This window comes from Neoarius graeffei, chromosome 3 (assembly GCF_027579695.1).
Source record: "Neoarius graeffei isolate fNeoGra1 chromosome 3, fNeoGra1.pri, whole genome shotgun sequence".
Taxonomy (NCBI): Eukaryota; Metazoa; Chordata; class Actinopteri; order Siluriformes; family Ariidae; genus Neoarius; species Neoarius graeffei.
In genome coordinates, this window is record NC_083571.1 from 39,686,887 (window position 1) to 39,700,131 (window position 13,245).

Consider the following 13,245-nt stretch of genomic DNA (forward strand, 5'->3'; position numbering starts at 1 on the left):
TCCTTTATTGCTGTTTTGTTTGAATGTATATTCTCAAATCACTTGTCTCTTTTTTGTTTCTGTTTAACATACCATTCTGACAGTTTGGCCATATTGCTGTGTTGAACAGCTTCCATTAAGAAGTGTTCACTTTTGTACACATCTTCTTGCTTTATTCATTGAGTTGTGGGGAATGGTTAGTAAGGTTGATTCTGACCTAGGCTATGTTGAGGTCACATATCTACTTTTTAAGTTCATGCTATAGTGCATACAATTTTAGAGATATAGCCTACATGTGCATATGCATTCTTCTTGGTGTTCTCACAAACAGGTGAAATAAATCAGTTTAAATTTGGCCTATGGACATAGCCTGGCCTATTCTCAGCCATTACAAAACCTGTTGTCTGACCATAATTTAACTGATCTGTATATCACTATGCTACTAGATAACAAAATGCCTGTTTTTTTTTATTTCATGTGAGATGTTGATAAATGTGAGCTTCAACAAAATGATAAGAGCACCCCTCTGAGTGTCACGTTTACGTAAAAAAAAAGGTGTGCGTGCACGAGCATGGTCACGCGCAAAAGTGTCCCGGTTTCAGACTAGGGAAATCTGGTCACCCTAGTTTAGATTAATATTGAGAAATGAATGTAAAAGGGCAGATCTTATGACTGTCCCTTACCTTTCCACTCTGACAGACATGGTGCAATTTGAGAGACAAAATTATCATGTGTGCATTGAAACATGTCTAAATTAATTAAATAAACCCTAAAGTGAGAGTTTTAAAATGATTACACTTATAATTATACAGCGAGACCAAGCTAGATTACAGAATGTGAATAAAGTTCTGTTTAAAAATAAATAAATAAATAAATAAATAAATATGTAAAAAAAACACCCTACAATGAATGGCCAGTTTATTAGGTATGCCAAACTAATCTCTGATCACATCTTGGCTACAGAAGAGAATGAACACTGCACATCAAGCAGGAAAGCGTTAATATACTGTAAACTGAAAGAGCTCACTTTTCAAGTCATCCAAAATGGACAAAGCTCAGGACTCAAACAGCAATAACCTGTTTTTACAAGCAAATTTCCAAAAAAAACTGGGACACTCTGTAAAATGTACAAACTCCATTTCTAGAAAAGTTGAGATATTTTCCAAAACGCAATAAAAACAAAAATCAGTGATTTGTTAATTCACATGAACCCTTATTTAACTGACAAAAGTACAAAGAAAAAGATTTTCAATAGTTTTACTGACCAACTTAATTGGATTTTGTAAATATAAACAAAAAGTTAGAATTTGATGCCTGCAACACACTCAAAAAAAAAAAAAAGTTGGGACAGAGACAAAATAAAACTGAAAAGTTTAAAGGATATTCAAGTAACACCATTTTGGGAGATTCCACAATAAGCATGTTAACTGGTGACATGACTGAATATAAAAGGAGCAGCACCAAAGGCTCAGTCTTTGCAAGCATGGATGGGGCGTGGCTCACCCCTTTGTGCCAAAATTTGCGAGAGAACTGTCAATTCAGAAAGAACATTTCTCAATGCAAGATTTTAGGTCTTTCGAAATTTATAGTACAGTACATAATATTGTGAAAAGATTCAGGGAATTCAGAGACATCTCTGTGCATAAAGGGCGAGGTCAGAAACCACTGCTGAACGGTCGTGACCTTCAAACCCTTAGGCAGCACTGCCTGAGAAGCCGTCATGCTAATGTGACAAATATAGCCATATGGGCTCAGGAGTACTTCAGAAAACTGCTGACACTTAACACAGTCCGCCACTGCATCCAGAAATGCAACCTGAAACTGTATTACGCAAGGAGGAAGCCATTCATCAACTCTATGCAAAAACGCCGCCAATGTCTCTGAACCCAAACTCATCTCAGATGGACCAAAAGACAGTGGAAATGTGCTGTAGTCAGATGAGTCAACATTTCAGCTTGTCTTCGGGGAAACCGGACGTCGAGTTCTCAGTGCCAAATGTGAACACAACCATCCAGTTTGTTATCAGAAAAAGATGCAAAATCCAGTACCTGTCAGGGTATGGAGGGCATCAGTGCCCATGGCATGGGTGAGTTGCGTGTGTATGAAGGTACCATTGACATGGAAGCATATATTGGGATTTTAGAGACATACAGTGTCTTGCAAAAGTATTCATCCGCCTTGGTGTATGTCCTGTTCTGTCACATTACAAGCTGGAATTAAAATGGATTTTTGGGGGGTTAGCACCCAATTAATTTACACAACATGCCTACCACTTTAAAAGGTGCAAATTGTTGTTTTATTGTGACACAAATAATAATTAAGATGAAAAAACCTGAAATCTGGAGTGTGCATAGGTATTCACCCCCTTTCATATGAAACCCCTAAATAAGAGCTGATCCAACCAATTCACTTCATAAGTCACATAATTAGTTGATTAAGATCCACCTGTGTGCAATCAAAGTGTCACATGATGTCTGTATAAATCAACCTGTTCTGGAAGGACTCTGACTCTGCAACACTACTAAGCAAGCAACATGAAAACCAAGGAGCCTCCAAACAGGTCAGAGACAAAGTTGTGACAGAGACTTCCATGTGTTTGGGGAGTCTGCCACATGCTGTTGCGCAAACTCCAAATGTGTTTTCTTAAGCAGTGTTTTTTTTCTGGCCACTCTTCCATAAAGCCCCACTCTGTGGAATGTACCACTTAAAGTGGTCATACAGACCATCTCTGCTGTAGATCTTTGCAGGCCCTTCATAGTTATCTTTGGTGTTCTTGTTGCATCTCTGATTAATGCCTTCCTTGTCTGGTCTGTGAGTTTTGGTGGGCAGCCTTCTCTTGTCAGGTTTGTAGTGGTGCCATATTCTTTCCATTTTGCTCTAATGGATTTCATGGTCCTCCCTGGGATATTCAAAGTTTTGAACATTTTTTTTATAACCCAACCCTGATCTATACTTCTTCACAACTTTGTCTCTGACCTGTTTGGAGTGCTCCTTGGTTTTCATGTTGCTTGCTTAGTGTTGCAGAGTCAGGGTCCTTCCAGAACAGGTTGATTTATACAGACATCATGTGACACTTTGATTGCACACAGGTGGATCATCTCATCTCATCTCATTATCTCTAGCCACTTTATCCTGTTCTACAGGGTCGCAGGCAAGCTGGAGCCTATCCCAGCTGACTACGGGCGAAAGGCGGGGTACACCCTGGACAAGTCACCAGGTCATCACAGGGCTGACACATAGACACAGACAACCATTCACACTCACATTCACACCTACGGTCAATTTAGAGTCACCAGTTAACCTAACCTGCATGTCTTTGGACTGTGGGAGAAACCGGAGCACCCGGAGGAAACCCATGCGGGCACGGGAAGAACATGCAAACTCCGCACAGAAAGGCCCTCGCCGGCCACTGGGCTCGAACCTGGACCTTCTTGCTGTGAGGCGACAGCGCTAACCACTACACCACCGTGCCGCCCCAGGTGGATCATAATCAACTAATTATGTGACTTATGAAGCAGGGCTTTGAACCGGTTCAAGGAACGAAAACCGGGAACTTTTTCTATTTCACATGGAACAGAAACGAAACCAGAAGCTTTATTATTTTTTATGTTCCGGAACAGAAACGCTTATTAAAAATAATGGTAACCGGTTAATACCGGTTTTTATTTCGTTCCTCAAAGTTTCTGTAGCCTACAAATAAGTCATTCTTCTCCTGCACAAGTTTCTATGACCCGCTGGGGTTCACTTCCTGTGTGACGTTCGCTGACTGAATGGAGAGAGCGGGAAGGTGGACTGCTATCACGTCTCCACGTGATTAATAAGTGAATTACTGAGTGTCTGAGCAAAGAAGAGCCTGAACGTTGCAACCTCCCTATTGGCTGTTTGTAAAAATGTATCAGTTTTGCCCTTCCCACGGGAATCATCACGGGCTCGAGAGACGAGACCTGACGAGTTAGTTCGTTGGTAGCAGAACAAAATGTCTGGACACAAATCGGGTTTTCAGAAAAGGAAAGAAAATAAACGGAGGGTCAAAAATACAAAAAAGGAGGCAGAAAATGCAAAACGAGTTTTAAGGTAGGACAAATGGTTACTTTTCTGAGGCAGCCCGCCGTGGCTGCCTGCAGGCTTATTTATTATAGCCCATTTAGTTAAAATAGTTGATATAAAATGTTTATAGTTATAGTTATGTGATGATTGTCCTGATTTAGACTGGTTTTTTTTGGGGGGGGGGTTTGCGCGATGTTGCACCCGGGTCCAGATTAGGGTAGAACCGGCCCTGGCTACATTTCAGGTGTAGTTTGTTTTATGTATGTATGTACTTGCATAGATGTGTACTTGGTCTTCCAATATGGCGCCTAACAAAATCTCGCGGCGTGGTGACGTCATGCGGTAGCCCTCTATAGGGCCTGACTAGCCTTTGGTAACACACTAAACGAATTATCTTTCATTTTTGCCACTTTTTCTGTTTGTGTAGATGGGAAGACGTACTGAGAATCCAAATCACCAACATTTGAAATAATAATTGTTTTGAATTATTTCTTGTCTTATTTAATGAAGGTTGTAATAGAATTAGCCTACATTTGGCTTAAGCTGGATGAGACAGAGACATAATTTTATAGCCATTTGTTAAACAGCTGACAGGGAACGTAATTAACCGTTCCGGGAACGAAATTTTTTTTGTTCTAACCGGTTCGGGAACGTCTATTTAATGGTGGAACCCAAAACCGGAAACGTTAAAATTCCGTTTCTGTTCGGAACGAACCAATAGGAAAAAAATTCTGGTTCAAAGCCCTGTTATGAAGTGAATTGGTTGGACCAGCTCTTATTTAAGGGTTTCATACAAAAGGGGGTGAACACTTATGCACACTCCAAATTTCAGTTTTTTTCATCTTAACTATTGTTTACTCCAAAAATACATTTTAATTTCATCTTGTAATGCAACAAAACAGGACAAACACCAAGGGGGATGAATACTTTTGCAAGATACTGTATGTTGCCACCAAGGTGATGTCCCTTCCCAGGAAGTCCATGCTGATGGACGATGTCAGGCCTCATTTTGCACAGGCGGCAACAACATGGTTTCATAGACAGAGTGCGTGTGCTTGACTAGCCTGTTGCCAGTCCAGATCTATCTCCTATTGAGAACGTATGGTGCATCATGAAGAGGAGCCTCAGACAATGGCGACCACGGACTGTTGAGCAGCCGAAGTCTTGTATCATGCAAGAATGGACAAAAATTCCAATTGCAAAACTGCAACAATTAGCATCCTCAGATTCCATACAATTAAAAAGTGTTATTAAAAGGAAAGGTCATGTAATACAATGGTAAAAATGATTAGTTAATCCTCTAATTTGTGATTAGTTATTATTTCACATAATGTTCCAGTTGATAAACAACAGCCTCCTCTCACCTTATTGGCTATCACATTGCAGAAGACTGGCTCTGTACCCAATAAACTGGCACATCATTGTAGATACACAAATGTATATGAATATAAATAAAACCATTACTATAACCCTGTCACTGTGTTTCGTGTGAAACAGAAACCAGAGCAACATGTAAATATGCATCAATGAGCAAACAAACTAAGAACAGAAAGAACAGTGAAGCGAAATATGTTTAACTATAAGCATGCTCACACGCGCGCACACACACACACATATACACACACGAACACGCACACACATGAACGCCCACATACGAACACGTGCACATACAAACACGCGCGCGCACAGTGTCTGAAGGAGAATCAGTACCTCAGTTGTCCTGTTGACCATCATCTGCAGCAACAGGAGGAGAAACATGTCTGTTAGCTTTAGTTATGATTAGCAGCCTGCAGACACACTACATAAATTCTATACAACACTATATACACCCTACGTAGACTCTGCATCCATCTACATAAACACAACACACCCCCTACATTTAGCTTACATAAACACTACACACTCCCTACATATACCCTGCATACTGTCATGAGTTGTGTGCATTTAGACCCCAAAGCAGGTAAAAAGACAGAAGCAAGGAGAAGCCAAGAAGTATCACAGAGCTCGAAAAAGCAGAAACCAAAGGGAAAGAGCTCTCGGACAGATTTGTGAAGAAAACCAGAGGAAGCTGGTGGAAATCAGGAGATGACTGGAGGTGCTATCCTATTGCCAATGACTCCTGAAATTAACTAGGGAGACTGATGGCCTGACTTCTCCACTTGGAGCAATGAACTTTGTGAGTGATGATGAGCTTTGTGCGAGAGGTGTGAGCATTATTGCACCTGCAGATTCTGCTGAATAGAAGAAAGGTGTCTACACTTTAGTAAACAAACTTAAGGGATTGTGGTTAAAAATAAAAAATAAATAAAAAAAAGTTTAATCTCGCCTGCTTGATATATGATACTGCTTATTAAGCTAAAAACAGGAAGCTCATTTCCACTTACTGTTCAAAAATCTGCCACGAACTAGAACTTCTGTGGCTTTATAGTTTAATCATGCTTGACTGTTTAACTATAAAAGACACAACTAAAACCCAAGAATGTGTGGATTAGGATGCTTAGAACTGAGCGTCTTATTATCTGCAGTATTTAGGCTTGCATAAGAAGCCTTTTGCTGACAGTTTATCTGTCAAACATTTATTTGGTCTTTCAGATATTATGCTTAGTATTGCATGGGTTTACTTTTGATATAATTGCACATTATACATACGTTTTATTTCTTTTATTTACAACCCCGATTCCAAAAAAGATGGGACAAAGTACAAATTGTAAATAAAAACCGAATGCAATAATTTACAAATCTCAAAAACTGATATTGTATTCACAATAGAACATAGACAACATATCAAATGTCGAAAGTGAGACATTTTGAAATTTCATGCCAAATATTGGCTCATTTGAAATTTCATGACAGCAACACATCTCAAAAAAGTTGGGACAGGGGCAATAAGAGGCTGGAAAAGTTAAAGGTACAAAAAAGGAACAGCTGGAGGACCAAAGTGCAACTCATTAGGTCAATTGGCAATAGGTCATTAACATGACTGGGTATAAAAAGAGCATCTTGGAGTGGCAGCGGCTCTCAGAAGTAAAGATGGGAAGAGGATCACCAATCCCCCTAATTCTGCACCGACAAATAGTGGCGCAATATCAGAAAGGAGTTCGACAGTGTAAAATTGCAAAGAGTTTGAACATATCATCATCTACAGTGCATAATATCATCAAAAGATTCAGAGAATCTGGAAGAATCTCTGTGCGTAAGGGTCAAGGCCGGAAAACCATACTGGGTGCCCGTGATCTTCGGGCCCTTAGACGGCACTGCATTACATACAGGGATGCTTCTGTATTGGAAATCACAAAATGGGCTCAGGAATATTTCCAGAGAACATTATCTGTGAACACAATTCACCGTGCCAGCCGCCGTTGCCAGCTAAAACTCTATAGTTCAAAGAAGAAGCCGTATCTAAACATGATCCAGAAGCGCAGACGTCTTCTCTGGGCCAAGGCTCATTTAAAATGGACTGTGGCAAAGTGGAAAACTGTTCTGTGGTCAGACGAATCAAAATCTGAAGTTCTTTATGGAAATCAGGGACGCCGTGTCATTCGGACTAAAGAGGAGAAGGACGACCCAAGTTGTTATCAGCGCTCAGTTCAGAAGCCTGCATCTCTGATGGTATGGGGTTGCATTAGTGCGTGTGGCATGGGCAGCTTACACATCTGGAAAGACACCATCAATGCTGAAAGGTATATCCAGGTTCTAGAGCAACATATGCTCCCATCCAGACGACGTCTCTTTCAGGGAAGACCTTGCATTTTCCAACATGACAATGCCAAACCACATACTGCATCAATTACAGCATCATGGCTGCGTAGAAGAAGGGTCTGGGTACTGAACTGGCCAGCCTGCAGTCCAGATCTTTCACCCATAGAAAACATTTGGCGCATCATAAAACGGAAGATACGACAAAAAAAAGACCTAAGACAGTTGAGCAACTAGAATCCTACATTAGACAAGAATGGGTTAACATTCCTCTCCCTAAACTTGAGCAACTTGTCTCCTCAGTCCCCAGACGTTTACAGACTGTTGTAAAGAGAAAAGGGGATGTCTCACAGTGGTAAACATTGCCTTGTCCCAACTTTTTTGAGATGTGTTGTTGTCATGAAATTTAAAATCACCTAATTTTTCTCTTTAAATTATACATTTTCTCAGTTTAAACATTTGATATGTCATCTATGTTCTATTCTGAATAAATTATGGAATTTTTAAACTTTCACATCATTGCATTCCATTTTTATTTACAATTTGTACTTTGGCCCAACTTTTTTGGAATTGGGGTTGTACTTTTATTTCATGTTGATTTGTACTCAAACATTACGGTACATGCTGTTGGCTTTATACTTTGAATAAACCAAAGCCCTTTGAAGGTGATTCATTAAAAAGTAAGCCGAGTCATTTGAGTTCATCAATTAATTTGAAGACTTCACTAAATAAGAAGACCCTACAGACATCTCTTCAAAGAAGCTCTGCAGTCAGGTGAGAACATATTCTCATGTTGCAGTGTAACTCTCTAAGGGACTGTCATGCTATGACTGAGTATAACCTAATTTTACACAGAAAAGTTTATCTGGTATTACTACACTTAAACTTAATTAGCATTACAGTCACATAAAAAGGTTTAATATACACTGCATATACCCTACATACAGCCTACATAAATACTGCATAACATGGCCATTCTGGAGCAGTACTGCAGCAGTGTGTGTGTGTGTGTGTGTGTGTGCGCGTGCGTGTGAGCATATGACCTTGGCCTGGACATCAGCATTGTGGTCATTCTGGAGCAGTAGTGCAGCAGACTTGGTGTCATCTTTGCGGGCAGCGATGTGCAGTGCGGGTAAACGTACTTTCCCTTTCGTGTCTTTCTCCAGCAACAGAGACACTACCTGGTTGTGACCTTGCTGCAGAGCAATCGCTAACGGAGTGAAGCCGTCCTGTACAACACACACACATATCATCACACACACATACCATCACACACACATACCATCACACATACCATCGTAAACACACACCTCGGTGGCTGTACTCTGGTTGCCTCCATTCTCCAGCAGGTAGCGCACCACATCCAGGTGATTCTCCTGAGCAGCCATATAGAGTGGAGTGAAGCCATTCTGTGCGCACACACACACACACACACACACACACAGAATCAGTTGTGTAAATGGTTGAATTACCTGTCTCTTTCTGACTCATATAAAACAAGTCAAGTTATTCATGCTTTATAAACAGACTGGTTTAATCAGTGTGAACTACAGAAGTGATTATGCGACTGGTTAATACCAGTCATTGTCATGAACTCTCCCTCACTCCGAGTGCTGCGCTGCATGCCTTGTGTAGCCGAACATCTACTTTTGAGTTTGCGACACTGAACTACATGTCCTGACTTCAGTTCCCAGGATGCCCCACAGGTTACTGCATGTACCTGTTAATTATACGCAGCTGTTCCACATTCCAGCTCATTACAGACTCTACGTATAAGGACTTCACACACATACACACTTTGCAATGTGTTACATTCTGTGTCTTTGTGACAGTGCCTGGCTCCATATGGTTCCTTGATGACAGGTGGTTGATTCCCCTGGTCCCCTCTGACGGCACAGATTACCCCTTTAATAGGGTTCTGTTGCAGTGCAGGCTCTTTTATGAGAGCCTGGGGTCACCCAAGCCTACAGAGAACATCTGGATTGCGTGCATGATATACTAGTTTACTGGACCTGCATGCCATTGAGCTTATTTAATCACTGTTGAACAACCATGACTCAAAGTCTCCATGTTTGGTAATATGCTTAAATGGCTCTTCCAAGCTCACGGGAAGGAGAAACCCCAGAACGTTTTTTAGGGGGCTGAAGCCTGCATGGACACTCCAGAGGCTGACAGAGTGGCCGCCACTCCAGAGCTCCCTCCAAAGGCTGACAGAACAGCCTCTGCTCCAAAGTCCCCTCTAGTGGTGACAGGGTGGCTGACAGGGAGGTTTTCTTAGACTGTCCTTCCCACCCTCTACATGAGGAGCTGATCAGCCACAGGAGCACGTTCAGTAAACGGCTGATTCTTCCACGCTGCACAACTGAGGCCCTGTTTACATTATTTCGAATCAGTGGATCATCAGATTAACGTTTTTAAAACGATTCGCGTACACACACAAAATTTCTGTGCCCGCAACAAAACCGTTCCCCGTGCACACAGCAACGCCGATACACGGATACGCTAATCACATGACTAATTAGACGGCACGTCACATGATCCCAGTGCAAGTCACTCACCACTTGCAAGCACATAAAGTGTGTGAGAGATTGAGTGAGCGAGTGAGAGAGAGAGAGAGTGAGCAAGAGAGTGTGAGAGAGAGGGGAGAGAGAGAAAGAGACAGCGAGCGAGTGAGAGAGAGTGAGAGAGCATAAGAATCAAAATTTGAAGTTCTTTATGGAAATCAGGGACGCCGTGTCATTGGGACTAAAGAGGAGAAGGTTTTTCAGCAGTCGCGTCACATGACCAACGTGGCATGACCAACGCCAGCGAATCAGGAAGGTGGATGTCACAGTGACGTTGTCCAATGACGACGTCAGCTAGAGCTCAGCACTGCGTATCCTCATTCCTCAATGTTTACACAGCACCGGATCAGATACGTACTGGGTTGAATACGTGGGCCCTGGCGGATTCAAACTGTTCCGCCTGTGGAGTCGTTTCCCGGTGTTTTAATGTGCACGGACAGTGCATCCGCAACGACAACGATACGGATATGGTCTAATGTAAACACCACCTCAGAGACACAGGAAATCATTCCTACCTGTTCCTACTTCCTACTACATTCCTACTTCCACCAGTCAAGCTGTACAATGCCACTGTATAACTGTGGTACACTGTCTTACCATGCATACTGTATTCTTACTTCAGGTGCAATATATGTATATATAGGAATCATGTATATAGAATCACTTCATTTTGCTTTTATTTGAAGTTATTGAACTTATTTAATTTTTTTGCCAAATGATTTTATCTTCTATTTTTAGACATGTTTAGTTCTTCTCTGATTCAGGAGCTTTGTAGCAAATTTGAATTTCCCTCCGGGGATTAATAAAGTAACTCTGATTTTGATTTCGCTCCAGAGCTCCCTCCAGAGGCTGACAGGGCAGCCGCTGCTCCAGAGCCCCATCTGGTGGTAACGGGGTGGCCGACAGGGAGGCTTTTGCTCCATAGTTCCCTCCAGAGGCTGACAAGGTGGCGTTTGCTCCTGTGCTCACTCCTCCGCCTGGCTTCAAAGACGACTTCACTCCACTTCCTGACTGCCAAGAAGAAATCTTCGATCTGCCTCCTGGCTTCGATGCGAACATCATCACTCCACTTCCTGACTGCAAGGATGTGATCTTCGCATTGCCTCCTGACTTCAGGGAGGACGTCATTGGTCCACCTCCTGGCTTCAGGAAGGACATTTGCTGCTTGCCCAGAGGCCCAGGTCAACCAGTTAGGTGCCTTGATTGGTGCTCTGGGAATAGTGCCTTCAGTGGGGTTCTGTCATGAACTCTCCCTTGCTCTGAGTGCCGCGCTGCACACCATGTGCAGCCAAGCAGCTACTTCCGGGTTTGCGGTTCCACATTCCAGCTCATTACAGACTCTGTATATAAGCAATTCACATACATACACATTTTGCAAAATATTATGTTTTGTGTTTTTGTGCCAGTCATTACCAAGCCATTGTTTATCTTTTTTTCTAACTTTGTTTCTTGTTTCCTTGTTTTGCCCTCTGCCTGCTCTTGTTTATGTTGTTTGAAGATAGCCTGACTTTTTGTTTATTACCATGTTTCTGCATGCCGTATAGAGATCTTGCAGTCACGTGACCGGAAAGTACACAACCCCCATCTTGTCGGTCAAAAACACCGCTGAATACTGCTGCACTCGTGTACAGAATGGATCAATTTCAACTGACGGACTACACGGCTCATTTTTCTAATGAACAGATAACTAGATATATGTCTAAAATAAACAATCTACAGATTTGTGACCCTTATGGCTTACCGGACGGAGTTTTCACGACCGGATTTTGAACTGCCAGCGGAATACCCGGACGTGTATGATTACCTCATTAACTTTCCCTCGCTGTTCAGTGGTGAAGCACTGCGTGCTTATAAATCTCTGGACAGTTTTCTTTACAGAAATTCAGGATTTGTCAGTGACTCAGATGTGGCATCTTGTAAACAAGAAAATAATCCTCATTGGATGGGTAAGTCACTTAAGTATTGAGTATAGCACTGACCAGCCGATTATAGAATAGAATAAGGTAATTCCAAATCGTCCGTCTTGTTTACATGGATCTGGTGTTGGAGAGGTAGAGGCTTGGCAGTGGAGGTTTGAGTAGCTGTTTTCTGAGCTTAGTCAACAGGCCGGCTCTGCAGCCTCGCTTTTGCTTCGGCTCCCGGCACCGCCTCCTTCGCTTTGCTTCCAATAACAATCCACGGAGACCCCGCTGGTCTCGCTCGCTATCTCGTCCGGAATGTTTTTTTTTTTTTTTCTCGTCCGGAATGTTGTGCATGCGATGGAAATCGCTACAAACCGTCATTTTCTGCTGGAAACCAATGTCCAGTAAGTCCATACGGTTGTAGTGGATATTGAAGTCCGGTACAGACGAACAACATGCAAAAATACACACAAAAAACATAAAAAACGTGCACAGGTAGGGAGAGCTTGTAGCCGCAGCCGTTGTAGTAGAATTGTATATAGTAGGGTTTTCCAGAAGAAAAGGTAGAAGTAAAAGCAGAAGTAGAACCAGAAGTAGAAGGCGGAATATGGCGTTTGACCGACACGATGGCGTCTGTCACAATCTGGATCGGCTGTGACGTCACATGCAAGTGCTCCATTGGATCTGTTTGCTTGTTTTAATAAACTCTTCCTTCAAATGCATCATGCCTACCTCCTGTACACGTTACAGAATAGTATCATGGATTCAACAAAAAAACAGAAGCCACACAATGCCAGGATCACTATACCAGTGCCTGGCTCCATATGGTTCCTCAGTGACAGAAGGTCAATTTGCCTGGTCCCATATGACAGCATAGATTACCCCACTAATAGGTTTCTGCCTCAACTCTGTATACGTAACATTCACATGACTGCCTAACACCAGTTATTTGATTGACTAATGTTGGTCATGTGATTAACTAATGCTGGTCATGTGACTGCTTAACACTGGTCATATGACTGACTAACAGCAGTTATTTAACTGACTAAGGCCAAGTT

General features: G+C 42.1%; 1 protein-coding gene across 1 annotated transcript in view; it reads right to left on the reverse strand.

Moving 5' to 3' along the window:
- Nucleotides 1-13,245, reverse strand: part of ank2a (ankyrin 2a, neuronal) — a 110,107-nt gene that overhangs the window by 78,655 nt on the left and 18,207 nt on the right. Inside the window, exons 6-8 of the mRNA XM_060915646.1 lie at nucleotides 9,033-9,131; nucleotides 8,766-8,951; nucleotides 5,737-5,760 (exon numbers count right to left, since the gene is read on the reverse strand). Coding sequence (XP_060771629.1) covers nucleotides 5,737-5,760; nucleotides 8,766-8,951; nucleotides 9,033-9,131 — 309 coding nt within the window. The remainder of the gene's footprint in view (nucleotides 1-5,736; nucleotides 5,761-8,765; nucleotides 8,952-9,032; nucleotides 9,132-13,245) is intronic.